At 44.7% G+C, this 27118-nt stretch overlaps 1 protein-coding gene across 4 annotated transcripts in view; it reads right to left on the bottom strand.

Moving 5' to 3' along the window:
- Window positions 1–4006: 4006 nt before the first annotated feature.
- KCNIP1 (potassium voltage-gated channel interacting protein 1) overlaps window positions 4007–27118 on the bottom strand; it is a 405417-nt gene continuing 382305 nt past the window's right edge. For all 4 annotated transcript variants that reach the window (XM_019983082.2, XM_019983080.2, XM_070774502.1 and 1 more), the window contains 7 exons: window positions 20728–20852; window positions 19907–19976; window positions 18365–18435; window positions 17546–17653; window positions 10021–10125; window positions 8384–8446; window positions 4007–4846 (listed from right to left, as the gene is read on the bottom strand). In XM_019983082.2, the coding sequence (XP_019838641.1) occupies window positions 4799–4846; window positions 8384–8446; window positions 10021–10125; window positions 17546–17653; window positions 18365–18435; window positions 19907–19976; window positions 20728–20829 (567 nt within the window). In that variant the 5' untranslated portion in view covers window positions 20830–20852 and the 3' untranslated portion in view covers window positions 4007–4798. The remainder of the gene's footprint in view (window positions 4847–8383; window positions 8447–10020; window positions 10126–17545; window positions 17654–18364; window positions 18436–19906; window positions 19977–20727; window positions 20853–27118) is intronic.

Genomic DNA, 27118 nt, shown 5'->3' with positions numbered 1-27118 from the left:
TGGCAGCAGTATTCCTTCGTATGATGATTGCACTGGCTCAGGTCTTAAGCCTACCCCTGAACCAATCACTGTGGCCGCAGGCATGGGAGGGAATGATTAGCCTAGACTACGTCATGTGCTCCATGTCTAGACCTGTGAGTAATTAGCTCTCAAAATCTCATGCACCATCAAAAGTCCACTCAGTGGGGCTGGTGACTTGTGAGATTTTCCTCTTCTCTTCAAGATCTGGGGTTTTTGGTCTCCAATCAGTCCCTGGACTGGGGTGCAGAGGTTGTTTTTTGAGGTCTGCGAATTAAATTGGGCCTTATTTTGATGTGAAGAGACTTCTTTCAGCTCCTGTAAGAAACCCATATGGGCATCTTTGCACATGTTTTTGGCATCATTCCCTCTAGAGGAACTGTGATTTGGCTTGAATTTATGGACTTGTTTTCACTGCTTTAGTTTTCATGACTGCTGCTTTCTAACACCTTCTGGTGTTTATACATCATCACAGCTAGTTTTAGGAATAGGTGGAGACAGTTTTCATGTTCTCTAGGAAGTGGGGCTGGGCTTGGATTTCGGAGCTGGTAGGCTTTTAAGCACATTTCCAGCTGTTGTGAGTGCTTCCCTCCGTGTCTCTGGGCATCCTTTTCTCATCTGAAGCACAGGTGCCTACGTGCCTGCCTCGCAGGGTGGTTGTGAGGCTCAGGTAGGGTCTCAGCCACGCCACCTGCATCTCCTCCTGGCAACCTCTCCAGTGGGCCTTCCTGGCCTCGCTCAGGATTTATTCAGAGATGGGATGTTAGCGAACCACAGGATTGGTCATGATGGGATTTTTCATTTCCACACCAGATCAGATTTCCTTATTGGAATAAGAGAATCTCAGAAGCCTGAGCAAGAAGTCACAGCAAGCCTAGACCCAGATTTTCTGAAAGTGCCTGATGACCCCTCAACCTCTGAGATCACGTCAGGTTCCGCTCAAAGGAGCCTTTCCTCTGCACCCTGTCTGGAGCAGCCACCCCCGTCATTTTCCTCATGTTACACTTCTGTTCTCTTCATACCACTTTAAGTAGCCCAAGTCATTTTATTTGTTGTCTGTTTGCTTTCAATAGAATATAAGAGTCTTGAGAGCAGGACACATACCTGTCCTAGTCATTGCTTGTTTTAGGTTAGGTTCCTCCAGAAGCCAGTCCTGGGACAAGGATGTGGAAGTAAGTGGTCTACCTGGGAGGTGATTCCAGGAAGTAATGGTAGGGGGATGCAGGAAATGAGACGGGGAAGACAAAGAGGTCAATTAGGGGTGCACTTTTGAGCAGGTTACTACTGTGGGTGATTGGGGCTCAATTCCAGTGGAGAAAGTAGTCTGGGAAAAGGCAAGAGTTCTTCCTATTGGGACCTGGGTTATTGATTCGCCAACTTGGCATGAGTCATTGGCTCAGGGCTGCTCCTAGGAAGTGTTAACAACCTGATTATTCCTGCCTGCCCTTTCCACAAACAGAGTGGGGCTATCTTGGCCACAGTCTGCTGTGACAGTCAAAGTCACAGGCAAAAAGTCACATGCATTTGCAGTCGGCAGCCGTTGAGTCCGCAGGAGTGAGTGCCGAGGGTGTCTGGCAAGGCACCTACTACACAGCTGAATCCCCAGCAGCAGGCGTGATGACTGGCAAATAGTGATAATCTGGTGGATGATTCAGGAGGAGGAGGATCCCTCCAGGATGCCAAGGGGATGGATGTTCCAAGCTGAGAACCTTGTTTCTCTAATACCTCCGCTGCTGAGGGATGCATGGATTCACAAGAGCCCAGGCCACTTTTTCTTTCTGTGCCTCTGTGGAAACCGCAGAGTTTATTTTTATCTCGTTCCTTTATGAAAAGCTTTGACGAATGATGGCCCATTTATTTGCAATTGCTCCAACAGGGTGTCCTTATCTCTCTACCCACCAGGATGACCAACGTCCTTTCTGTTGCTTATTCATCTTAGGACAAGTTTTGAATCTTCCTTCCATTCCAATTTCTCTCTGATATCTCCAGATGCTGATTTTCCCGTCAGTATTAGGTTCTGAGGACTGAGTTGAGTTTCTTATTTGTGGCCTGGCCAGGACAGGGAGAACGGCAGCAGCCCTTCCATTCTTTTAGAGCAAGGGCTCTTAGCCCTAGGTGCACACTGGAATCACCGGGATAGTTTTTAACACCTCCTGATGCTCAGGGCCCCACCTCTGGAAGTTCTGATTCAGAACCTGGGACAAGGCTCAGGCACTAGGTACTCCAAAAACTTTCTGTGATTCTGATAGGTAGCCATGGGGGAGAAATGCTGGCTAAACTAACACAGGCATCAGACAAAGGCACCTGGAAAGGTCATAGGTATGTGTGGGTTCGGGTGCAGCGGGAGCCAGCAGCTCAATGATCTCATCAATTTCTGGTTTATTTTTACATTGTTTATTAAAAAAAAAAAAGCAAAACCTCTCTGCTTATCTCCTGTGATTATGGTTTATCTGTCCTTTGGTTATCAGATAAGCTCTCAGAATTCCCAAATCACTGCAAGCTGTCCTAGGACTGTCTCTTATTCATGTCCAGTAGGAGACAGAACATCTTTGTCCCACCGTTCCTAGCACAAGTCTTGAGATTCATGCTGTGTGGACTGGCATATGTACGAAGCCCAGCTCTGAGCCAATGATCGTAGCCAGTGGGATGGTTCAGATCCTGTGCTCGTTCATAGCACCGGGTATGGTCAGTTCCCCACTGTAGCTCTGCATGCACTTTACAATCATGGGCAGCTTCTAAGGAATTCTGATATCTGGGTTCTACCCTCAGAGATTCTGCTTCAAGTGGTCAAGGATGGGGTCCAGGTGTTGGCATTCTTCAAAGCTCCCCAGGTGATGATGAACGTGTAGCCAGGGTGGAGAACCATGGCCTAGACACTGTACAACCTCAGGATGCAGTGCACATCCAGTGTGGGGAGGGTCACAAGTGGAGATCCTCTGCTTGGGCCTAACTGTATGCCTGTTAGGGGCCAGCCACCTATCCAGCAGCCTTAGATGACTGCATGGCTGCACTGAGGAAGCTCGCATAGAGAGGCAGAGCAGTGGCCTCTGTGTTCCCAGCCATAAGAAGAGTAGCCAAGGGCAACCAGACTGGGAGTATTTCATGCACGCAGAGGTGTGGTGACCTGCTCTTGCACAGATAGCTAAGATATCCGAGGTATCCACAGACACCTAAGGCTTCCCCTTCTCTATATCTGTTTCCTCATCTGCTATTTGGGTTCAAAGAACGCCTTTGCCTCTCGGAGCTGACTGGAGATGAATGCAGTTTGTGTGAAGGACCCTTGGTTCCTCGAGGTGAGACAGAATCCCCTAGTAGGAGGCTCCAGGATACTGTGGGAAGAGTGTAACCTCTTTAGGGAGCTGTGCTACCTTAGTCAGTGTCCCTCACCTCTCTGAGCTTCAGGGTCCAAACCAGAAAGATGAAGACTCTACCTTCCAGAGCATTCTACCATAAAATAAGGTTATGTATATAAGCCCCTAGTACAGCCCTTGGCATGTAACAGGGGTTCAGTACATTGCTTTCTTTCCAAGAATGCTGCTGTTAACTCTTAATCTTTTTAATATGATGTCAAATGAGGAAACCAAGACTCCCAGTGTCCAATATAAGCAATTATTTGCTGTTTATAGGCTGGAGTCTCTTGATGAACTCCTGGATTCTAAGTCCCTCAGCAGGAGGTCCTGCCCACCGCTTCATCTCTGTATCCCCAACCACGCCATGTGAGGCTCCAGACTTTCTACACCAGAGGGTCTTGGGAGTGGCAGTTGTGCTGGAAGGGACAACGTGAAGAGCCTCATCTTTAAGCTGCATTTGCTTATGGTCACAGTCTTTGCATTTGAATGGGATATTTGCCTGGGGGAGGGTGATGCTCTGCTTGGCACAATGCCTGGCACAATAGCAGTACTAAGAACTGGAGGCCAAAGGGATGGACTAGCCTTCCCTTTCCACAACTTACCTTTTCTGCTCAATGTAGTCATGGATGAAATGACGATTAAGAGTGTAAGAAATAGTTCTGTTTATTGATTAGAAGATGGTATAAAATTACAGCAATTTGCAGGCATCCTGGGCTTTCTGGGAGGGTCATGCAGTGCTGGACTCAGGCAGGAGATGGAGTGAGGCATGGGTCACTGGCACTGGCCCCCTTCCTGCGCCACTAGCGCAGATGCTAGCACGAGAGGGCACTACTGTCCTTGCCTCTGGAAATGGAGCACATGGGCAGTTTGGGTCATCAGACAATGCCATGCTTAGTTCAGTCCTATCCTACATATGTTAGATGCTGGCGCTCCCAATCTAGTCAGGGTAGATTCTGACTGTGCTGTACAACACTCATTCTTCCCACCAAAGACAGGGAAAGAGGCACATTGGTTCGGGAGGCCAGAGGATGGTGCGTGTTTGGCTCAGGTCATCTTGCTTCCAGATACATCAAGGTCTGCTGGACTTGGAGGCAGTGGCCTGGGACACGCAAGTAGAAAAGTGTGCACTACTGTTTAAGCTCAAGCAGAGGGACCTTCCACAGGGCAGCAGTGTGAAGAGATGAGCATGCTTCCAAAAGAAACCCGACTTCATCTTGTCTCTCTCGAGAAGAGGGAGGAGGAAGAGCTGGCAATCAGAGACTGAGCCACATGGTCCTGGGTTCCATAGTATGTCTTCACAGAGAATTCTTCCAAAGTGTAAAAGGTGTTTCTGTCCCAAGAGTTAGTGTGTAAAATCAGCAGGAGGGCCGATCAAGGTGCTCAGTTGGCTGTTTAGTATGTCTCTGAGAGCCGGATGGCTGTGTTCACAGTTACATGACATTTTGGAACAGCTGGAGGGACCGCATGATGTTGTCATCCTGGGGAGGGAGAGGGGAGGGAAGAGGATGGTTAGAATTCTCTGAGGCTTCTCCCTGAGAAGCTCTATAACTGGTGAGCACATCTCCCAGAATGAGGGACTTCCCTGGTGGTCCAGTGGTTAAGAATCTGCCTTGCAATGCAGGGGATGTGAGTTTGATCCCTGGATAGGGAACTAAGATCCCACATGCCAAGGAGCAACTAAGCCTGTGCAAAAACTACTGAGCCAAGAGAAATTCAAAGCAAGAAACACCTTCTCCGGCCTTAAAGAGAAATTCAGAAGAAACAAATTATTCAGTAAACCAGTGAAGACTGCTTCTTTTAAGAAGCTGTGGGGAAGTGCATTTTATCAAATGCTTTTTCTGTACTTATAGAGATGATCACATGCTTTTTCTGTTTTATTCTATGATGTCATTAATCACAGTGATTAACTGTTGAAGGTTAAACCATTCCAGCACTCCTGTAATAAGCTCTATTTGTTCATGATGTATTATGCTTTTTACATATTGCTGGATTTGTGTTTCCATGCCTGTGTCCAGAAAGAATACATTAGCTTCCCAAATTTTGTATCTTATAGTGGCCTGGTCAACTTTCCATGATAGGGTTATGACAGCTTCATGAATCAAACTGAGAAGTTTTTTCTTTTTCTCTGTGTCCTTGAGTTTGTGTATGATTAGCATCATTTCTTTGTTAAGTGTTTGGAAGAATTTACCAGTGAAGGCATCTGAGCCTGACGTTTTCTCTGTGGGAAAATCTGAAATACAGATACAATTTCTGTAACAGGCATAGGACCATTCAAATTTTCTGTTTCTTTTTGTGCTAGTTTTGATAAGTTGTATTTTGTAGGGGGTTTGTAGACTTCATATATTATCAAATTTATTGGAAAATTGAACTGTTAACTTTTTAGTGCCGGTAAAGCTTCTGGTGATGTTACCCCTTTAATTCTGGATATTGATAATTTGAGTATTCTCTCTCTTTTTTGTTTAAATTGGTCTTGTTAAACATTTATCAATTTAATTAATTTTTTCAAAGTGGAAATATTTGGGTTACTGATTTTCTTATTGTATGTTTCTATTTTATGTTCTCTATTTTATATTTTTCTATTGTATATTCTCTAAGGAGTAAGTATGGGATGTAGAAAATCCTCAAATGTTTGGATCTTAACAAGTTTCAAATTCCCTGTGTCAGAGAAAAAAGTATCTTAAATTAAAATATAATGAGAATATGACATCAATAATCTAGGAATCTAAAGCAGTACTCCAGTAAAGCAGTACTCAAGGAAAATTTATCCCTTTAACTGCTTATATTAGAAAAGAATGGTTGAAAACCAATGATCTGAACCTCTGTTTCAAAAATGTAGAAAGAACACCTAGAAAATTGAATTAAAATTAAAAAGCAGAAGGAAGAAGATAATTTGGAGCACGTGCATGCATGCCAAGTCGCTTCAGTCGCGACTGGGTTGCCATGCCCTCCTCCAGGGGATCTTCCTGATTGAACTCACGTCTGATTACCTTTCCTGCATGGGCAGGCGGGTTCTTTACCACTAGCGCCACCTAGGGAGCCCAATGTAGAGGACACATGAATGAAACAGAAAGCGGACTAAAGTAGAGAAAGTCAACAAAGTTGATTATGGGTATTTGAAATCTTTTAAAAGTACATGCGTTCGGAAGTCAGGCTGCCTAGATTCTAATTCTGGCTCTGTTACTAGTGGAGTGACCTTAAAGTACCTCTCTGTGCCTCAGTGTTTTTGAGAGTGCAATGGTATGGAACATAGTACCTACTTACAGGGTGGTTTGTGAAAAAAAAAAAAAAAGTGAGTTAATGAATAGCTATAGAAGTTGCAAATGTGAGAAACTAAACTGATTAAAAACCTGTCAAAAAGCATAGTACAATCAAAGCATAGTCAACAAGCATAGTACAATAGGGCATAGTATTTAAAATTAAAATGATACAGTTCAAGTTCCATCTCAATCATTTTTTGAGGCTTAACCATATCTCTTAACTTTGCAATACCTCAGTTTTCCCGTCTTTAAAATGGGTATGATGAACACTGGTGGTTAGCCAGCTCATAATGATTAAAATGTGGAAATGTTTCTAACCGTGTTAGAAAATAAATAACTGCTGACCTGAGCCTCTCTTCCAGCAACTTCCCCTCTGGCTGCCTGATAACTGGTTCAGAACCCCTAGACTACCCAAAGATCCATCAGCTAACAGGTTAGTACCAAGTTTAGCAGGGCTTCTCTAGGGCACTGCTCCAAGGCCTTGGTCAAAGTCAGTTAAGAATGATCAATTCTCAGTCTATTCCAGTTTTTAAATATATTGACTATGTGAAGTTTATGTAATGTACCTAAAACTTGGCTAGTGCTCACTACATGTTAATAACTTCTCCCCTCTCCCACTTTCTTGCACTTGCAGTTCTTACTAAGAGGAGATCAGAGTAACTGTATATTTTTCTGAAACAAAGTAGGGGTATAGATGCATTTTTCTAAATTAGAGGAAAGTGATTATTTCCAGTTCAGTCTCTGGCTGACTCTGGGGCTAATGTATCCTTTAGAACACAAGCATCAGCGGAGACCCACTGAGTTAGGATCTGCATTTTAATAAGAACTTCAAGGAGGCTGGTTTGCACATTAAAGTTTTAAAAGCATTGGCCAGGGAAATTGTGCTAAAATGAAGCTTTCTAGATCCACACCCAAGATCCAGAGTCTCTGGGATTGAGACCTGGAAATGTGCATTTTCACAATCATCTGAGGCAATTCTTACACACACTGTGGCTTAAGAATCACAGCTCTAGACTTTTTCCAGCAACTCCCTTATAATCTAGGGCAGTGGTCCCCAATCTTTTTGGCACCAGGGACTGGTTTTGTGGAAGACAATTTTTACACAGATGGTGGGGGGCGGGGAGGGTCGGATAGTTTGGGGATGAATCAAGTGCATTACGTTTATTGTGAACTTTATTTCTATTGGGCTTCCCTGGTGGATCAGCTGGTAAAGAATCCACCTGCAATGCAGGATACCTGGATTCAATCCTTGGGTTGGGAAGATCCCCTGGAGGAGGGCATGGCAACCCATCCTAGTATCCTGGCCTGGAGAATCCCACGGACTACAGTCCATGGGGTCGAAAAGAGCCTTTCACTTTGTTTCGTTATTATTGCATCAGCTCTATTTCAGATCATCAGGCATTAGATCCGGAGGCTGGGGACCCCTGGTCTAGGGAGTGGGCCATCAGGCAGAGGAAGACTGAGAAATGACAGTGCTGCCCACTTGGAAGTCTGCAGTTCCACAGAGACCCGCTCTGGGCTCTCACAGCCCCCTGCTCCCCTGCTTAGTCTGTGTGGCTCAACCCCTGCATGGCCAAAACCAGCCGCAGGCCAGTCTAAGCAGTGGAAGTTGCTGAAATTCTGAGCTGCATTGCCGTGGCTGCGGTGGCTCTGAGTCAAAGGGCTGCAGGTTTCTTGTGTTTTCCCTTCTTCAGGTCTCCGAGTCCCAGATTTCCTTTTCCAGATTTAGAGGTTTTGTGCCCTGAGATCTCTCCTTACCTCCTGACAGGATTCAAGAAATTCATCTAAAGTCACGATGCCATCTTTATTTTTGTCCATTTTCTGAAAGACACAGGAAGCAGTTTAAAGAAACTGGTAATCTGCATTCCAAAACTTGCTTTTTGCTCACCAACATTCCCCTGACAATTAGGATGGTCTTTCATTGGTCAGACAACTCCAGGCCCTGGTTACAGCATTTTGACCCCCATGCTGCTGCTGCTGCTGCTGCTGCTAAGTCGCTTAAGTCGTGTCCGACTCTGTGTGACCCCATAGACGGCAGCCCACCAGGCTCCCCCGTCCTTGGGATTCTCCAGGCAAGAACACTGGAGTGGGTTGCCATTGCCTTCTCCTTGACCCCCATAAGCATCTTTCAAACGAAAACATTTGCTCTAGACGCTCGTCTTTTCATCACCCGATTATTCTGCTGACTCCTAACACGTCTTGCCCAGTCTCACTTCCAGCCTGTCCATTTGAGCACACTGGACACGGGCAGGTCTACTTCTGCCCGTGTCACCTACTGTGCGACCTTGAGTCTCCCTGAGCCTCTGCTTTTCTCATCTGCAAAGTGAGAGGATTAGACTAGATTGAGCTCTCATGTTTGCTGATACTCTCCTGCCAGGTGAGAAGGCAATGGCACCCCACTCCAGTACTCTTGCCTGGAAAATCCCATGGATGGAGGAGCCTGGTAGGCTGCAGTCCATGGGGTCGCTAAGAGTCGGACACAACTGAGCGACTTCACTTTCACTTTTCACTTTCGTGCATTGGAGAAGGAAATGGCAACCCACTCCAGTGCTCTTGCCTGGAGAATCCCAGGGACAGGGGAGCCTGGTGGGCTACCGTCTACAGGGTCGCACAGAGTCGGACATGACTGAAGTGACTTAGTAGTAGTAGTAGTAGTAGTATACCACTAAGATCTTGCCACTCTTCTAAGTCACAGATTAACGGCATCCACCTACTTTTTACCAGAGCAAGGCTAAATTCTTCAGTTGAAAGATCTCTCTCTAGTTTCCAACCCATCCTAGTTTGCATCTGATGTCCCCTTGCTCCTCAAGCACAAATGCTTAACACCAACGACACAAATGTGCTTAATGACATCTTCTGTATTTACTCTGAGGGCTTCCCAGGTGGCGCTAGTAGTAAAGAACCCTCCTGCCAACGCAGGAGACATAAGAGACACAGGTTCGAACCCCGGGTTGGGAAGATCCCCTGAAAGAGGGCATGGCAACCCACACCACTATTCTTTCCTGGAGAAGCCCATGGACAGCGGAGCTTGGCAAGTTACAATCCATAGGTTAGCACAGAGTAGGGCACAACTGAAGCGACTTAGCAGGAGGAATACACATAACAATATCTTTGATGTATGCACATGTGCTATTTACTCTGATCTCCCAGCCATTTTTATGAAATTTAGAGTCCACACGCTACCACTTATACTTAATAATATTCATCCTTGCTCTCTTCTGTAGTGTATACTTGTCTATGTAATAAAATAATCTATTCCCGGGGGACGGTACATCTTGTAATTCTGTTTCTTATCAGGTGTAGTGGAGGCTGGGATACAAAACACTGCTCAGACACTTGTGGGTTGGTTGGTCTAAGGTGAGCTTAAAGCTTACACACAGGGTGTGTGCTCTTACCTGGAAGAAGATGTCCACGTGCTGCCTTGGAGTGTCTTCTTTAAGCACAGGATATGTGTATTTCCCCATCATGTCGTAGATGGCTTTGACAATGTCCATCATCTCCTGGAGAGGGACATGGAAGCACACGGTGTGGGAACCAGAAAGGTAAGGTCTTCTAGGTGACACTCTGGGGCTCTCTGTCCCCCTTGAGAATGAGAGTGATTAAAAGGAACCTCAGCTAGTGAGAGGGAGTTAGAAAGGGAGCTGAAGGGTATATATCCTGGCAGCTTCTTCCCAGGACAATTCTATTTGTTGTCAGAAGTTCTTGGGTGGCTCACCTCTTCCTGAGCTTTCCCAAGTGATGAGTTATAAGTGGGATTTGAGTGTATTTGTTCATGTACTGCACCCCACTCCAGTACTCTTGCCTGGAAAATCCATGGACAGAGGAGCCTGGTGGGCTGCAGTCCATAGGGTCGCTGAGGGTCGGACACGACTGAGCGACTTCACTTTCACTTTTCATTTTCATGCATTGGAGAAGGAAATGGCAACCCACTCCAGTGTTCTTGCCTGGAGAATCCCAGGGACGGGGGAGCTTGGTGGGCTGCTGTCTATGGGGTCTCAAAGAGTCGGACACGACTGAAGCAACTTAGCAGCAGCAGCAGCAGTTCATGTACTGACGGACCCACACTGCATTTTTGGAACACCTTCTCTCTGCTCTATAATTCCCTTGCATGATTGGCCTGTGTGGCTTTGTTTGAGCCAGCTGATGGGAACAAATGTGGACATCTGACTATGGAACTGAGTCACTATGTCGTTATCTCTTGAGAAGTCGGAGTGAAAAGCTGGAGTTTGTGTCAGAGTTGGTACCATGGGCAACTCATTTCCAGGTTTTAGTTGAGATCAGGGGAGAGCAGACACTGAAAATAAATATAGAGATGAACTTCTGTAAAGCGTAGGCTGGAGCAGATGGCATAGAGGAGATGAGAGAAATGCTGGGAGGAAGGGAGCGCAAGTAGAGAAGTGAAAAGGGTAGAGGAATAGAGAGCGGAGAAGGGAGGTGCCAGACGGAGGAGGACACAGATTTTCCCATGAGGAATTTCTCATGAGCTTACACACATACACACGTACCCCCATACACATGTGTTTTCTGAGAAAAGTGGTTGAAGTAGACAGAGATAGTAACAGGGATCAAGAGAAGCCCTGGAGAAGCAGGGTCTGAGAATGGTTACCCTATTCACTAAAGCGTCCTCTGGAGTCTCCCCACCGCCAACCATTCCTGCAGAGGACGGTGTGGCCATCTTGACCTAAGACAGTGCTGCAGGAGGGAGACGAAAGAGAGGAAGAGATGGGTGTAGCATAGGGGGAGACCAATAACTTTCTACTTTGTAATGGGGATTAAAATGTGCTACATTAAACTACCTGTAATATTTTTCACTTTAACAAGAATTATTTATTTCTTAAAAGACTTTTCTAAGAAATTACCAAATCTTTACAAGAAAGGTCTCAACTTAAGCCCATTGATGTTGATGGTTTTCTATCTTTGTAACCAAAAAATCCCTTTCTACAAAGACAAAAATTACCATGGGGCCAGATAGATGTTACAAATCCTTTCATATTTTCTTTCCAATCTTTCAGTAACATGGAACAGTGATCAGCACATACTCATTAAAATAAGTAAGTGGTTCTTATTGCTCTGTGGATCTGTTTCCCCAAAACTGTGAGCTCTGAGGACACATGCTTGATCCTTCATTGCTAAATTCTCTGTACCTGGCACCGTGTCTGCAGGGGCTGGGAGCCCCGTATCAGTTAAGTGTCCCCGTGGTGTTTTCCTGGTTACCCTGGCCAGGCATGGTGTTCCATGGGCTTCCTCGATCCCTACTCAGAATGAGGAAAAGGAATGTAGGAAAGCAGCCTTGTCTTCAGGATATTTGATGGAGTGTCTACAGAGACCCGGAACTTCCAGGCGGCACTAGTGGTAAAGAACCCCCCGTCAAAGCAGGAGATGTAAGAGACACGGGTTCTATGTCTGGGTGGCAAAGATCTCCTGGAAGAGGGCATGGCAACCCACTGCAGCACTCTTGTCTGGAGAATCCCATGGACAGAAGAGCCTGGCGGTCTGCAGTCAGTGGGGTCACAAAGAGTCGGACATGACTAAGCGACGGAACAACATGGGTATTTATTTTGCAGATTATAATCCCAAACTATAAATTTGTATTTGTTGCTCATATTATAATATTAATAGCTTTGGCTATTGTGAACTCCTTCAGGCTGGCTTCTAGGACCTTCAGATATGCTCTTCACCACCCTTTTTTCTTTAATAGTACTCCCATTTTTTTGACACTGTAAGATGCTCTAAGATCATCTTGTATTTTCTCTTTCCCAGGCCTGGAATCAACCAAGTCCAAGGGGACTGGTTGCTTTTCTTGGAGAATGGTATTTAGAAACCAGGGTCTAGGTGCCAGTACTCATTGCTACCGGGGTGTCATTGCTCTTAGGTCCTAACAATGGACAGAACTAGGGTATATATACCTGTCCATGTGCTTATGTAAAAATGTGTGCTTTAATGAGTCCTTAACATCCATGTGACTATAGGTTTGTTTCCTGAATAACTTTTATAAGAGAAAGGACTTAAAGATAAATTTTGATTGCTCTCTCAGGATTTTCTTTGCTACGATTTTGATGAAACTGTTTCCAAATGACTGCCAGGGGAAGGTTCAGCTATCTTTTCTAGGAAGCTGCTTATCCACACTTTATTTTCTTTTAAGGAGAATTTTATTAATCCTGCTTCCAGAAAGGTCTGATGGATATTTAATGGGGACAATTTTGTCTATATTGTAAATTACAGAAGGGGAGCAGGAGTTAGTAAGATTATTTAGAGATGGAATAATGGTTGAACGAAGGTTGAAGATCTTGTTATAAGGCTCACTTTAGGGTCTTTTTTTTTTTTTTCTTTTCTTCCTTTTAAAAAATATATTTTGTAAAGTAGTATTTGAATATTTTAGACTATCTTTTATTGTTCTTTCATTGCTAAGTCATGTTCGACTTGTTAGTGACTACATATACTATAGCCCATCAGGCTCCTTTGTTCATGGGATTTCCCAGGCAAGAATGATAGAATAGGTTGCCATTTTCTTCTCCATAAAGTATCATATATTTGAGTATATATAGAAGCATTTAATTATTTACAACATTGAGATAATATTATACATCCTACTGTAAAAAATAATGTTTAAATGGAATGTATAATGCTAATTTAAAATTATATCTAACTGCTTTTGCATGGTTTTACATGGCCACTTGTTATTCCATTATATACTGGAGTTCTTACCATATCTGCTGTTAGTGGACATTAGAATTTTTCACATTCTGGGGATTGTTCACCACTTTATCTTCAGCACCAAGAACACCTAACAAGCCCTCAAATATATGTTGAGCAAATCCATGACTGAATGAATGAGGAATGGAAATTGGAGGGTTGAGGTGAGGATTAGAGATGATATTTGTAACTCTGCACACTGTACCTGGCACATAGGAACTTAGAAAGTGGGATGCTATGAGATGCTAAATCCAAGCTTTGACTGAGATTCCAGGATACAGTAGATACCAAAGTGAGTTTTGAGATAGACCTGTGGGTATCTCACTATCTATGTACCACATCTACTTTGAGGCTCTAAAGGTGTCCAGCAGTGAAGCTTCAGAAATTATTTGTGATAGTTATTTAGAGATACGCCTGAGGCCAGGGGCGGTGGCCGGGAGGACCAACCCCACGTCCAAGGAGCCGTGGCTGCGTGGGCGCAGGAGGGCCTAGAGGAGCTATCCCATGTTGAAGGTCAGGAAGGGTGGCGGTGAGGAGATACCCCTCATCCAAGGTAAGGAGCAGCAGCTGCGCTTTGCTGGAGTAGCCATGAAGAGATACCCCACGCCCAAGGTAAGAGAAACCCAAGTAAGACAGTAGGTGTTGCAAGAGGGCATCAGAGGGCAGACACACTGAAACCATAATCACAGAAAACTAGTCAATCTAATCACACTAGGACCACAGCCTTGTCTAACTCAATGAAACTAAGCCATGCCTGTGGGGCAACCCAAGATGGGCGGGTCATGGTGGAGAGATCTGACAGAATGAGGTCCACTGGAGAAGGGAATGGCAAACCACTTCAGTATTCTTCCCTTGAGAACCCCACGAACAATATGAAAAAGCAAAATGATAGGATACTGAAAGAGGAACTCCCCAGGTCAGTAGGTGCCCAATATGCTACTGGAGATCAGTGGAGAAATAACTCCAGAAAGAATGAAGGAATGGAGCCAACGCAAAAACAATTGTGGATGTGACTGGTGATAGAAGCAAGGTCCGATGCTGTAAAGAGCAATAATGCATAGGAACCTGGAATGTCAGGTCCATGAATCAAGGCAAATTGGAAGTGGTCAAACAAGAGATGGCAAGAGTGAATGTCGACATTCTAGGAATCAGCAAATTAAAATGGACTGGAATGGGTGAATTTAACTCAGATGACCATTATATGTACTACTGTGGGCAAGAATCCCTTAGGAGAAATGGAGTAGCCATCATGGTCAACAAAAGAGTCCAAAATGCAGTTCTTGGATGCAATCTCAAAAACGACAGAATGATCTCTGTTTGTTTCCAAGGCAAACCATTTAATATCATAGTAATCCAAGTCTATGCCCAACCAGTAATGCTGAAGAAGCTGAAGTTGAACGGTTCTATGAAGACCTACAAGACCTTTTATAACTAACACCCAAAAAAGATGTCCTTTTCATTATAGGGGACTGGAATGCAAAAGTAGGAAGTCAAGAAACACCTGGAGTAACAGGCAAATTTGGCCTTGGAATACAGAATGAAGCAGGGCAAAGACTAATAGAGTTTTGCCAAGAAAATGCACTGATGATAACAAACACCCTCTTCCAACAACACAAGAGAAGACTCTACACATGGACATCACCAGATGGTCAACACCGAAATCAGATTGATTATATTCTTTGCAGCCAAAGATGGAGAAGCTCTATACAGTCAGCAAAAACAAGACCAGGAGCTGACTGTGGCTCAGATCATGAACTCCTTATTGCCAAATTCAGACTTAAATTGAAGAAAACCACTAGACCATACAGGTATGACCTAAATCAAATCCCTTATGATTTTACAGTGGAAGTAAGAAATTGATTTAAGGGCCTAGATCTGATAGATAGAGTGCCTGATGAACTATGGAATGAGGTTTGTGACACTGTACAGGAGACAGGGATCAAGACCATCCCCATGGAAAAGAAAAGCAAAAAAGCAAAATGGCTATCTGGGGAGCCCTTACAAATAGCTGTGGAAAGAAGAGAAGTGAAAAGCAAAGGAGCAAAAGAAAGATATATGCATCTGAATGCAGAGTTCCAAAGAATAGCAAGAAGAGATAAGAAAGCCTTCTTCAGCGATCAATGCAAAGAAATAGAGGAAAACAACAGAATGGGAAAGACTAGAGATCTCTTCAGGAAAATTAGAGATACCAAGGGAACATTTCATGCAAAGATGGGCACAATAAAGGACAGAAATGGTATGGACCTAACAGAAGCAGAAGATGTTAAGAAAAGGTGGCAAGAATACACAGAAGAACTGTACAAAAAAGATCTTCATGACCCAGATAATCACGATGGTGTGATCACTGACCTAGAGCCAGACATCCTGGAATGTGAAGTCAAGTGGGCCTTAGAAAGCATCACTATGAACAAAGCTAGTGGAGGTGATGGAATTCCAGTTGAGCTATTTCAAATCCTGAAAGATGATGCTATGAAAGTGCTGCACTCAATATGCCAGCAAATTTGGAAAACTCAGCAGTGGCCACAGGACTGGAAAAGGTCAGTTTTCATTCCAATCCCTAAGAAAGGGAATGCCAAAGAATGCTCAAAATACCACACAATTGCACTCATCTCACACGCTAGTAAAGTAATGCTCAAAATTCTCCAAGCCAGGATTCAGCAATACGTGAACTGTGAATTTCCAGATGTTCAAGCTGGTTTTAGAAAAGGCAGAGGAACCAGAGATCAAATTTCCAATATCCGCTGGATCATGGAAAAAGCAAGAGAGTTCCAGAAAAACATCTATTTCTGCTTTATTGACTATGCCAAAGCCTTTAACTGTGTGGATCACAATAAACTGTGGAAAATTCTGAAAGAGATGGAAATACCAGAGCACCTGATCTACCTCTTGAGAAATTTGTATGCAGGTCAAGAAGCAACAGTTAGAACTGGACATGGAACAACAGACTGGTTCCAAATAGGAAAAGGAGTACATCAAGGCTGTATATTGTCACCCTGCTTATTTAACTTATATGAAGAGTACATCATGAGAAACGCTGGACTGGAAGAAACACAAGCTGGAATCAAGATTGCCGGGAGAAATATCAATAACCTCAGATATGCAGATGACACCACCCTTATGGCACAAAGTGAAGAGGAACTAAAAAGCCTCTTGATGAAAGTGAAAGAGGAGAGTGAAAAAGTTGGCTTAAAACTCAACATTTAGAAAACGAAGATCATGGCATCTGGTCCCATCACTTCATGGGAAATAGATGGGGAAACAGTGGAAACACTGTCAGACTTTATTTTTTTTGGCTCCAAAATGACTGCAGATGGTGATTGCAGCCATGAAATTAAAAGACGCTTACTCCTTGGAAGGAAAGTTATGATCAACCTAGATAGTATATTCAAAAGCAGAGACATTACTTTGCCAACGAAGGTTAGTCTAGTCAAGGCTATGGTTTTTCCAGTGGTCATGTATGGATGTGAGAATTGGACTGTGTAAAGGCTGAGCACCGAAGAATTGATGCTTTTGAACTGTGGTGTTGGAGAAGACTCTTGAGAGTCCCTTAGACTGCAAGGAGATCCAACCAGTCCATTCTGAAGGAGATCAGCCCTGGGATTTCTTTGGAAGGAATGATGCTAAAGCTGAAACTCCAGTACTTTGGCCACCTCATGCGAAGAGTTGACTCATTGGAAAAGACTCTGATGCTGGGAGGGATTGGGGACAGGAGGAGAAGGGGACGACAGAGGATGAGATGGCTGGATGTCATCACTGACTCGATGGACGTGAGTCTGGGTGAACTCCGGGAGTTCGTGATGGACAGGGAGGCCTGGTGTGCTGGGATTCATGGGGTCACAAAGAGTCGGACACGACTGAAGTGACGCAGCAGCAGTCATGCTGGGGCTGCTGCTGCTGCTGCTGCTGCTGCGTCACTTCAGTCGTGTCCAACTCTGTGCGACCCCATAGATGGCAGCCCGCCAGGTCCCCCGTCCCTGGGATTCTCCAGGCAAGAACACTGGAATGGGTTGCCATTTCCTTCTCCAATGCATGAAAGTGAAAAGTGAAAGTGAAGTCACTCAGTCGTGTCCGACTTGTAGCAACCCCATGGACTGCAGCCTACCAGGCTCCTCCATCAATGGGATTTTCCAGGCAAGAGTACTGGAGGGGGTGCCATTGCCTTCTCCGTGACTGGGGCTATTTCCTCTCTGATTAGCTCTTTCGTGCTCCTAGCCTCAGCTCACTTACCTCTTTGTTTATGTATCCGTCTTTATTGATGTCATACAAATTAAATGTCCATCTTAGTTTCTCATGGACGGTTCCTCTCAGTAAAATTGACAGAGCGGTTACAAAGTCCTGAGAAGTGGAAGAGGCATGAGACATTAAGCAGCGAGCCACTGGGTGGGGCGGCGCTCTGTCTGGGGGTCAGACTCCGTGACCGTCTTTACAGAATGGTATCGCGCATGTCCTCTGTCTCCTGAAGGATGTGGCCAAGCTCAGCACAGTACGCCACCCACCTTCCACTGCCTACCTTGCCACATACTGGGGAAGGAGCTTCTGGAGGAAGAAGGGAAGGCAGCGTGTGCTGACATCGGCTGTCGCCTTACCCCAGGGCTGCAATTACCGTAGAAGTGGGGGCATCCTCTGGCGGCTAAGAGTGTGGACTCTGGAAACATACCACTCGAGTTCAAAGCCCTCCTTTGCCTCTTACTGTCTGACCTTGGGAAAGCCACTCTGTCTCTCATTACCTTACTTTCCTCTTCTGTAGACTGGTAATATATAGTAGAACCCTACCTTGTTAGGGTTATTGTGAGGGTTAAATGAGTTAATTCGCATAGAGTGCTAAGTGCAGCGCTGTAGCGCTGGTCAGCCCGGTGCACATGTGAGCCATTAGACTGTCAGTCCCTGAGGCCCTGAGTTCTTGGAAGACAGTTGTTTCTTCTGTCTTCAGGAAATCCTTCTTAAATGGTATAGAACTTAAGCATTGAATGATCCACTCCTCCCAACATGCCCATCATTTAAAGGAAGCGTTGTTGGGGCCCTGGGGCCTCTGAGAGACAAACATACCTCAAACTTCACGGAGCCTGTCTGCGTGGTGTCGAAGGCATGGAAGAGGTAATGGGCATACATGCTGGCATCTGCAAGGCACAGAAGGAGAGGCAGGTGATGGGAACGGGGACCCCGCACAAGGGAGGGAGATCACTTAAAAGCAATGAGAAAGAGGAGAGGGTGATGCTGGGGTGATAGGAAGGAAAAGATTGCCGAGTGGGAAAAGCCACTGCTGTGACCTGAGACCTGTCTGGTTTTCCTGGGGTCTAGGGGGGAAGTTCTAGCAAAAGCTAAGACAGGTTTCGTCCCTAAGTCTAGCCATCCCTGGAGAGACGCTCCTGTCTCTGAGTACAGTTCTTGTTGGATGAATGACTTGGTCCTGTGTGTAGAAGATGTTCTTCTGGATGGCAGCACAGTGCCATGGAATGCGCGCCCACTAAGGGTCAGTTAGACCTGGACTCAGAGAGCAGTTCCATCACTACCTCGCTGTGTGACTGCAGGAATGTAACGCAACCTCTCTGAGCTTCACCTTCCCATCTCTGCACACTGTTTAACTCTTCACGTAGTCATATCATTAGAACCATCGTTGTTTGCCACATAGTCAAAACTCAATAAAGAGTGGCTCAACAGGACTCAACAAATAGTGGGTCTGGGGCCTGCATGGGGCGAAACTGTCCCCAGCTGGGGGAGGAGCCCTGTACTGGAACTCACGCCTGAGAAGGCGTCTGTCTGCTGCTGAGGGAGGCGTATGAGAAATAGAGCCCGAAAAGCGTCTGGGACGTTTGGATCTCTGTTTCATCGGCCCCCGAGGAAGGGGTCCTGCAGGAGATGGCTCCTGGGCAGGAAGTAAGTTAACATGTGACACACGGAAGCCATGGGAAACCTCTGATGCCCCAGACCCCAGGGCCAGAGCAGGTGCCTGCAGGAGTCAGGCAGGGCAGCAGAGTGCCTGTGAACCTGGCACACAGGCTAACCTTATTCATAAGCACGATTTTATTCACCTTGCATGTTTTTGGATTCCTTTATTTTTATAGCTTCTGGTATTTACTAAAGTTCTTTTTCAAAATTCCACCTTGCCTCAGCCGTTTTAAGGAAAAGATGGAGCATGGCACAGTGGGAGGTGGGCCTAACACAGCAGAGCTTTGGATGGACACTCTGGGGCCCAGTCCTGGTCTGCCGCTCTCTAGCTGTGTGATCTGCAGTGAGCTGCTTAGCCTCTCTGAGACTCAGAGGCCCATTCTCCCATAACCACACCAGCTTTCTAGGGACTTTATGATACTGCTTTATCACTACCATCTCTGGGAGAGGGTCCATTTTCAGAGCTCTTTTCTGCTAAAGCTTTAGTGAATTCCACATCTTGCAGTAAGGGAGGAACGCTGCTCCGAGCTCTCCCCAACCCTGAGGAGGAGGCAGACAACAAGGCCCTGTGGCCCTGGAGGAAGGAAGCATGATGGAGGGAGCAGAGAGGGAGCCAGAGGGAGCAGAGAAGGAGGCGGGAGCAGAGAGGGAGACAGGAGCAGAGAGGGAGCTGCGAGGGGTCTCTTTCAAGACTGGACTCACCTCCATGAGGGAAAAACTGAGCGTAGATCTGCTTGAATGTCTCTTCATTGACCACACCGCTGGGGCACTCCTGTGTGAGGGAGACGGAGTCAGTGGGGGAGGCTGAGAGCTTTGGAGGTCCTCATGAGCCCTGGTGGGCGGGGACCGGGTAACCACCTGTGCACTTCCCTGACTCCAAGGAGAGTGGCTGGAAGTTCTACTTTAGGACTGAAGCTGCTTTGCAAAATGGTGAGATGTTATCAGAGAACGGGCACTGTGAGGTGGGAGTTTGGGCTGTGGGATTTTTAACAGAAAGACCTGGGTTTGGATCCTGGCTCAGCCCTTTCTATGCTTTGTGACTTTGAGTGAGTCAGCCCTGATTCTCAATGTCCTTACCACGAGAATGTAAAATAGGGCTACCAGTACCTTCCCAGCCAGGCTCTCAGGAAGTTAAATACATGAAATCATGAGATAACATGTTGGCTTTCAGCCTGCTACTTCAGTCTGTGAGCTGGGTTAGCAGCAGACCTAAAGCCCCACATTTCCGGGACACTAATGACACTGATGGTGTGATGGGCTATCCTGAGGCGAGTATCTAGGCCAAAGCGTGCCACCCGGCCAGGTCTGGGCCACCGGCTGGCTTCCCATCCACCGAGACTGCCTCTTTCTTGTTTGGCACCTTTCTCTAGCTGGTGAGCGACCGTGCTCTCCTGACTCCTTTATAGAACAGCCTTCCTTACATATATGCAAAAATCTCTTGGAGGGGTCCCTTTGGCGTTTGAGAGAGCGGAGTCCCAGGTGGGAAATGCTGCCTGGGCCTTCAGAAGCCATGTAGGTCTTACATTTTTGAAACCTCGATAAAGGACTTGCAGCTCCCTCTTGGTGAAGTTGGTTTGTGCCTCCAGCTGCTCCAGCCCCTCAGGCCGATGGCAAACCATGGTCATCTCCAGCTCGTCTTCAATCTTATCTGGAACCAGAAGAGATGGCATTGGGGTGGCTCACCTTGGTGGTCACTTGTCAGACTGTAGCCTGGGTTGTCAGAAGGGGGGTGTGGTGACCAGGACATAGGGTCATGGGCTGGGGGGTCACAACGTAGATGACCTTCTTGCCTTGAGCCCCACCTTTCTATTCAGTTGCTTTCTATCTCACCATCAGTCCACCACTCCAGGTGTGTTAGACACCACCTATGGAGGGAACTTCAGCCCAGGAACATGCGTTCCAAGTGCTAAGAATAAGTCCATACAAAAACATTTCCTTGTCTTTCAAAATATCTGTTTTGTATATTCAACTTGCTGCCCACTGAATATTCCACTGTTCATCTGAATATTTCAGAGACACAGGTAAGTGAGCAGATGGATTAACATCCTCCGAACAGCAAAGGGAGACAAATCTACTAAAAAACCATAGAGTAAATTCTTACCATCTGGGAAACTAGAGGTAGGCTAGCTTGATTTGGCAAAAAGTACAAATTATAGCATGTTAAATATTAATTTAAAAATATGAAACCACTTTCCAGTATTGTAATATCTAACAGACATCCTTAAATAATAGGAAAGTAACTTAAATGGGAGCTACTTTACATAAATGAAAACTTTGGAAGCATTTGAAGGGCTCTACAAACAACTGTTTACATGTACTATGGTGCAATAGTTTTGCACTATTATTTAGGAAGCTTTAGTCATTTAAAGCATCCTATTGCTCTGTCCATCTCCTATTGAAGGATCACAAAATCCAAATAAGCGGAACTTTGAAAGTTTTACCATCACCACTGGGCTTCCCTGGTGGCTCAGCTGGTAAAGAATCCACCTGCGGTGTGGGAGACCTGGGTTCAATCCCTGGATTGAGAAGATCCCCTGGAGAAGGGAAGGCTACCCGCTCCAGTATTCTGGCCTGGAGAATTCCATAGTCCATAGGGTCGCAAAGAGTCGGACACAACTGAGCAACTTTCATTTCACTTCACTTTACCACCATAGAAGTGTTTTCCTTTGGGACCTACCAGAATGCTTTCTACAAATTTACTTCAATCAAGAATCAATTACCATCTAACCTTCCTGGCCTGTTGTTGTCAGGCAGGCATCACCAAATCCATGTATTGAGTAACTGTAAATCTGAACTGGCAAGAGTAGTGATGAGATGGGCAGGCTTCTGGAAATGTACACGCACCGTCATATCCCATGATGGAGAGTGAGGATGGGCTGAGTTTCCGTCTGAGGATAGGACGGGTACACGCATTTCCCTAGCTAGTGTCCGTCTCTTTGCATCAGATTCTTTCCGCAATTGTCACTTCTCCTTTTGAGACAATGACCCCAGTGAAAAAGGAACCCATCAAAGTCAGTTTATATCTTGTACCTCTTCTCTGAGGTAACGGACATTGGGGTAGAGTTCCAAGGGAGAAGCAGAAGAACTCGGTGACGATTTCCAATTGTTATCTTTTTTATGTGCTAGGGAACACGTGTCATCTTATCCCACAGGGATCAGAGCATATTACTCAATATAAATGACACTTTGCTTGCACAAAATAGCTGCCAGTGGCCAATTTCCTTATAATTTGAATAGAGCCATTAATTATTGTTATGTTACCAGCTAACAAGTTAAGTAGCAATTATGAAACACTGTAGCATTCTCAAACATATAATCCCACATAAGTATAATTCAGAATTCTCCCATATATTTTTAACTCATTTAAAAATAGAAAACAAGTTGTTGGTTTAAATCTTCTAACATTAGATTTAGTAGCAACTTTATTTTAAAAATGCACAGAAATTTAACAGTGAAAAGAGGTGAAAGTTATATTAAAAGGTAAACAAGGAAGACATGAAAGTATTTTTGGAAGAACTCATGTATTTTTGAAGGCATCTAGTATACCTTTTCAAGTCTGTCTTATCCAGAAGCTTAAAAGATTTCTCTTTTCAGTATTGACTATTATCAGATTCTTCACAAGCTCAGGGAAATTCCTTTGCAGAAGTTTGAGAGACTCTGACTCAGAAACTGCACTTGCTTACCATCTCTCTCATTAAAAATGCACTAAGTAATTATAGATATATCAAATATTAAACTCACTTCATTAAGACAGAACTGGTTTGTTTGCTGGCTGACCAGCAGGGTCAATTTTCCATATCAAAGAGATTCTATAATATCTGAATATTTGGACATTGACTGCCAAGCTTTTGTTTGGCTTTTTCATCACCCTCTAACTGTCAGACTGTGATCACATCAGTTACTGAAGAAAATTTACATATTTGGGATTCAAGATGCTAGCGCTGGGAAATCACTGGCGTGGTGAGTGTTAGGGGCTTAAACCAGTGGTTCTTAATTTTTTTTCATTGTAAGAATTACAATTTACATCACAATCCATATACATAAAGGAACAATTTTGTAAAATGTTTTGAACCAAAGGTTTCATGAAATAATACTTTTTCTCACTAATGGGAACTGTCCTCTGTTTTCAATTTTAATCTATTCCTTTATAAAAATGTGCTGATTATGACCCTCATGGTCATGATTTGGGAACGGACAACACTAATTTGTTTAAACCTAGAGCAATCTTTATGGGGGCGCCCATAACTAAGCATTCTTTCCTTCACACCAGCTGCCCCTTCTTTTTCTTTGTAAGGTTCATGGTTCTGGCCACTGTAGCTATATTCCAAAGCAACCTTGGAAGGAGCTGTGGAGGTTTTCACATTCCTGTTTTCCCTGGGGAGCCTCTGAGTGCTGTCCAAGTGGTCCCACTAAAGGAAGGAGGATGGTCCAGCACCCTGGTTGGAGGAAAAGGAAACAGAATGAAAAGATGGGAGCCTCCTTGATAGTTTCTTCTGAGGTTAAAAGTTTCTGAGGCCAAGTGCTACTTGTTATTACTATTTTTGTTATTAAAAATAATGATAAGCCAGTTACAAAGTCAGGTTGAATTTGAATCAAAAAGATAAAAATTAAACCAGAGAGCGAATACAATGGGGATAACCACAAAGCAAGAATAAATCAGAATATCTTTTGTTTGTAAATTGCCTTTGTCCTGTAAAATGTTTTCATGCCCACTGTCCCGTTACAACCTGTGTGTGGTGGGGAGTGGGGAACATTACCCTCTCCATCAGAATATTAGGAAGATGAGTGTCCTAAAAGATCAAGAGTTTTTCTAACTATAAGAACCTTAAAAAGTGATGAACAATCCAATGCTGGGTGTGGTTAAAGCAAGATAGAGTACCAGAATAACATCTAATGAGTGTAGATGCTATACAGGTAGTTCTCAGACTGAAGGCAAGTTTGGAGAAGATGAATCAGATTATGTGGGCTTTAATGTTTCGGGGCCACAGGCTCTTCTGAGTTTGGATGAAAGCTATAGGCCCTCTCAGAAAAAGCAAATGCACCTAACTCACATTCCCTGAGCTCCCGTCTCTTTCAAACACTTGGAGCCCACGTTGAGGACTTCTAGTGCAGGAGAAGCTCTCTACACTCTGTCGCCTCTGCCTTTGCCTGAGTCCTGGTTCACACCGTCAGTTGGAGACAGAACTGGACCTCAAATCTGGCCAGTCCAGGCAGATCTGGCTTCCATGTGCCTCTCCAATGGCTTCTGCTTCCCTCCAGCACAAGCTGCAATTTGGTTTGAAACCAGCCTCACAGAAGTTCTGCTTTTGGCAAGCTCTCTGCCCGTGTAAGAGTGAGGCACTTCCACTATGAGCAGTCTGTGATATCCTCCACGACAGGATGAAAGACCATGGCCATTTCCATCTCCTTCTCCTTGGACTGGAAAATATTTTCTGGATTGGATTTTGTACCAACCATCTAGCTTTGAGGTTGCAAAATGAGTTGGTCCTTAGCTTGAACAGAGTTCAAAGACAGGTCTTGTTTGGCCTATAAAATGTATTTTGTTGGGAATTTCCAATATTTAAAGATGAGAGATTCAAGCACAAGTTTGGATTTCTAGTTTCTCTTGGAAACTGAGATTCCCTGACCACGTTGGCAGCAGTTTATCAGAGCTGAGCAGGGGCCGGCCCCTCGAGCCATGTAAACCTCTAGTGTGCCCTCTGTCTTCCTCTGCGTGACTTCATTTCTCCTCTCTGCCTGGTCCTGCAGGCATCTGAGGTTTTGGTTCCTGATCTCTACCCACTTACCCTGCCACCACCTACCTTTCACCTATCTCGTAACACCCAGATGACCACCTTCTCTCTTCCTCACTATTTGTTTATTCAAACACGTTTTGCTTTGTTTCGCAAAGGATTTGAAGTTGATTATATGAAACACATATAATAGAATAAAAAGAGATAAAGTAATAAGAAACACTGCCTTGGAAAATATTAATTAGATTAGGAAGTTGAGATCACAGGGAAAAAGAGAACACAGAAATTCAGGTCATTTGTTCCAAGCAGTTACTACACTTGAGCCACAGATTGGCTCTGAGCTTTTACATGTATCTTACAGTCTGTGAGAGGAAAACATATCAGTTTCTTTAGGGGAAGCAAAAATTTTCCTGTAACTTGTCTCTACAAGAATGTTTTCAACTGTTTCTATTTAAAAGAAGTTTGCTGACAGGACACAGAAATTTGGTCTGTGTGAGAAGACTAATGACAAAATACATCCTTGGTTAAGAAGCGCTCCCACTGAAAGTAATGTAACCAAAGCAGTCAAGTTAAACTTTTTTACCTCTCTGATACTGGTAATACCACCAGGCGATGTCTAGGAAAAAGTAAGAAAACATTTTACCAAAACCGGTCATCAAACAAGCAAAACACACTTTGATTTTCCATGGAAAGCCTGCTCTGCGGGTATCCAGGTCACCATCCAGCGCAACATATGTGAAGAGGTCTCTTGCTAGCAGAGCTGGAACTGACCTCCCACGGCCAGAACAGCCAAGAGCAATGGGTTACCTTGCAGTGCCCACTGCTTCCAGCAGGGGGCTCATTGAGCGTGCCCGCAGCCATGCAGCCATGCAGCCCGAAGAAAGGTGGGGGGCGAGGGGCAGAGGATGCACGGATGTGGATGGGTCTTGGAAGTACCTGCATGTTTGATTGAAGAATGCCCTATAAGATAACCCTCCACAATAGAGGCCCCATTGCTGCAATCTGCCATTTTGTGATTTGAAGCTGCATTCTTGAAGTATTCTTTACTCACTCACTCAATAACTATCAGTGAAGTATCTACTATGTGTACATCGGTGAATGAACAACTCTGTTCCCTGCTCTGGTGGAGCTTACAGTCTATGAGTCTTTGCTTCTCTCTTCCCCTCTCAGTCGCGATAAGAAACACAGATTCAGAAAAGGATAGAGGGTTACTGAAGACTTAGCACTTTGGGATGACTGGACAGATTGGTTGCAGGCAAAATCCCCTATTACACTGAATATAAAACATGAGACAAAACATCAGACCTGGAAAATCCTCCATTTCATGGTGGAGATGGGTGGAACTAGGTCCCAAAGAGTGGGAAACAGGTTCTAGTTGCTGTTCTTCTGTTGGCCTTTTTGGGGCTATTTTGGGATCATCCTAGCTTTCTCTGTATCCCTGATCAAGAGTGCATAAAGCAGACCAGCCACCACCTTGTGTGTCTGAGTCATTCCTTACCCACAACCCAAGACAGGAAAGGCTTCTTTCCCTGCTGCCCCTGAAAGTCGTGGGACAGGTGGGTGTCCTATTTCTGCTCTTGTTGCCTGACCTGAATCCTGTGGGAGAAACTTACCGTACTGGATGTGTCACTCTCATAGGTAGCATTTGTATTTATTTTTCTAACAGAGGCTACTTTTAGAACAGTTAAGGTTATGGAAAAATTGCACAGAAAATAGAGTTCCTATGCATTCCACCTTCACAATGTCACCTATTTTAACATCTTGACTTGGTATGGTATATTTGTTGCAATGGACAAACCAGGATTGATATATTATTTTAAACTAAAACCCGTAGTTGACATTAGAGTTCACTCTGTGTTGTACAGTCTTGTAGGTTTTGATAAATGTATAATGCCATGTATCCACCATTATAATATTCTACAGAATAATTTTACAGTTCTAAAAGTATAGCATTCTTGTAGAGATATGTCTACAAATATGGTCTGACTTCTCTGGCATTCCAGGAATGTGACAGGTATTGGGAGAGAGATGAAAAGATACCATGTCTATTCATAAGGAGTTAGACTGATGGGTAGGGCACACTCATAGACCAAGGATTACCAACTCAAATGCCAATCGTTGTTGTTGCTCAGTCGCTAAGTTATGTCCAACTCTTTGTGACTGTAGCACGCCAACCTCCTCT

The sequence above is a fragment of the Bos indicus genome, chromosome 20, assembly GCF_029378745.1.
Source record: "Bos indicus isolate NIAB-ARS_2022 breed Sahiwal x Tharparkar chromosome 20, NIAB-ARS_B.indTharparkar_mat_pri_1.0, whole genome shotgun sequence".
Classification (NCBI taxonomy): domain Eukaryota; kingdom Metazoa; phylum Chordata; class Mammalia; order Artiodactyla; family Bovidae; genus Bos; species Bos indicus.
This window is presented reverse-complemented; position numbering and strand designations above follow the sequence as displayed.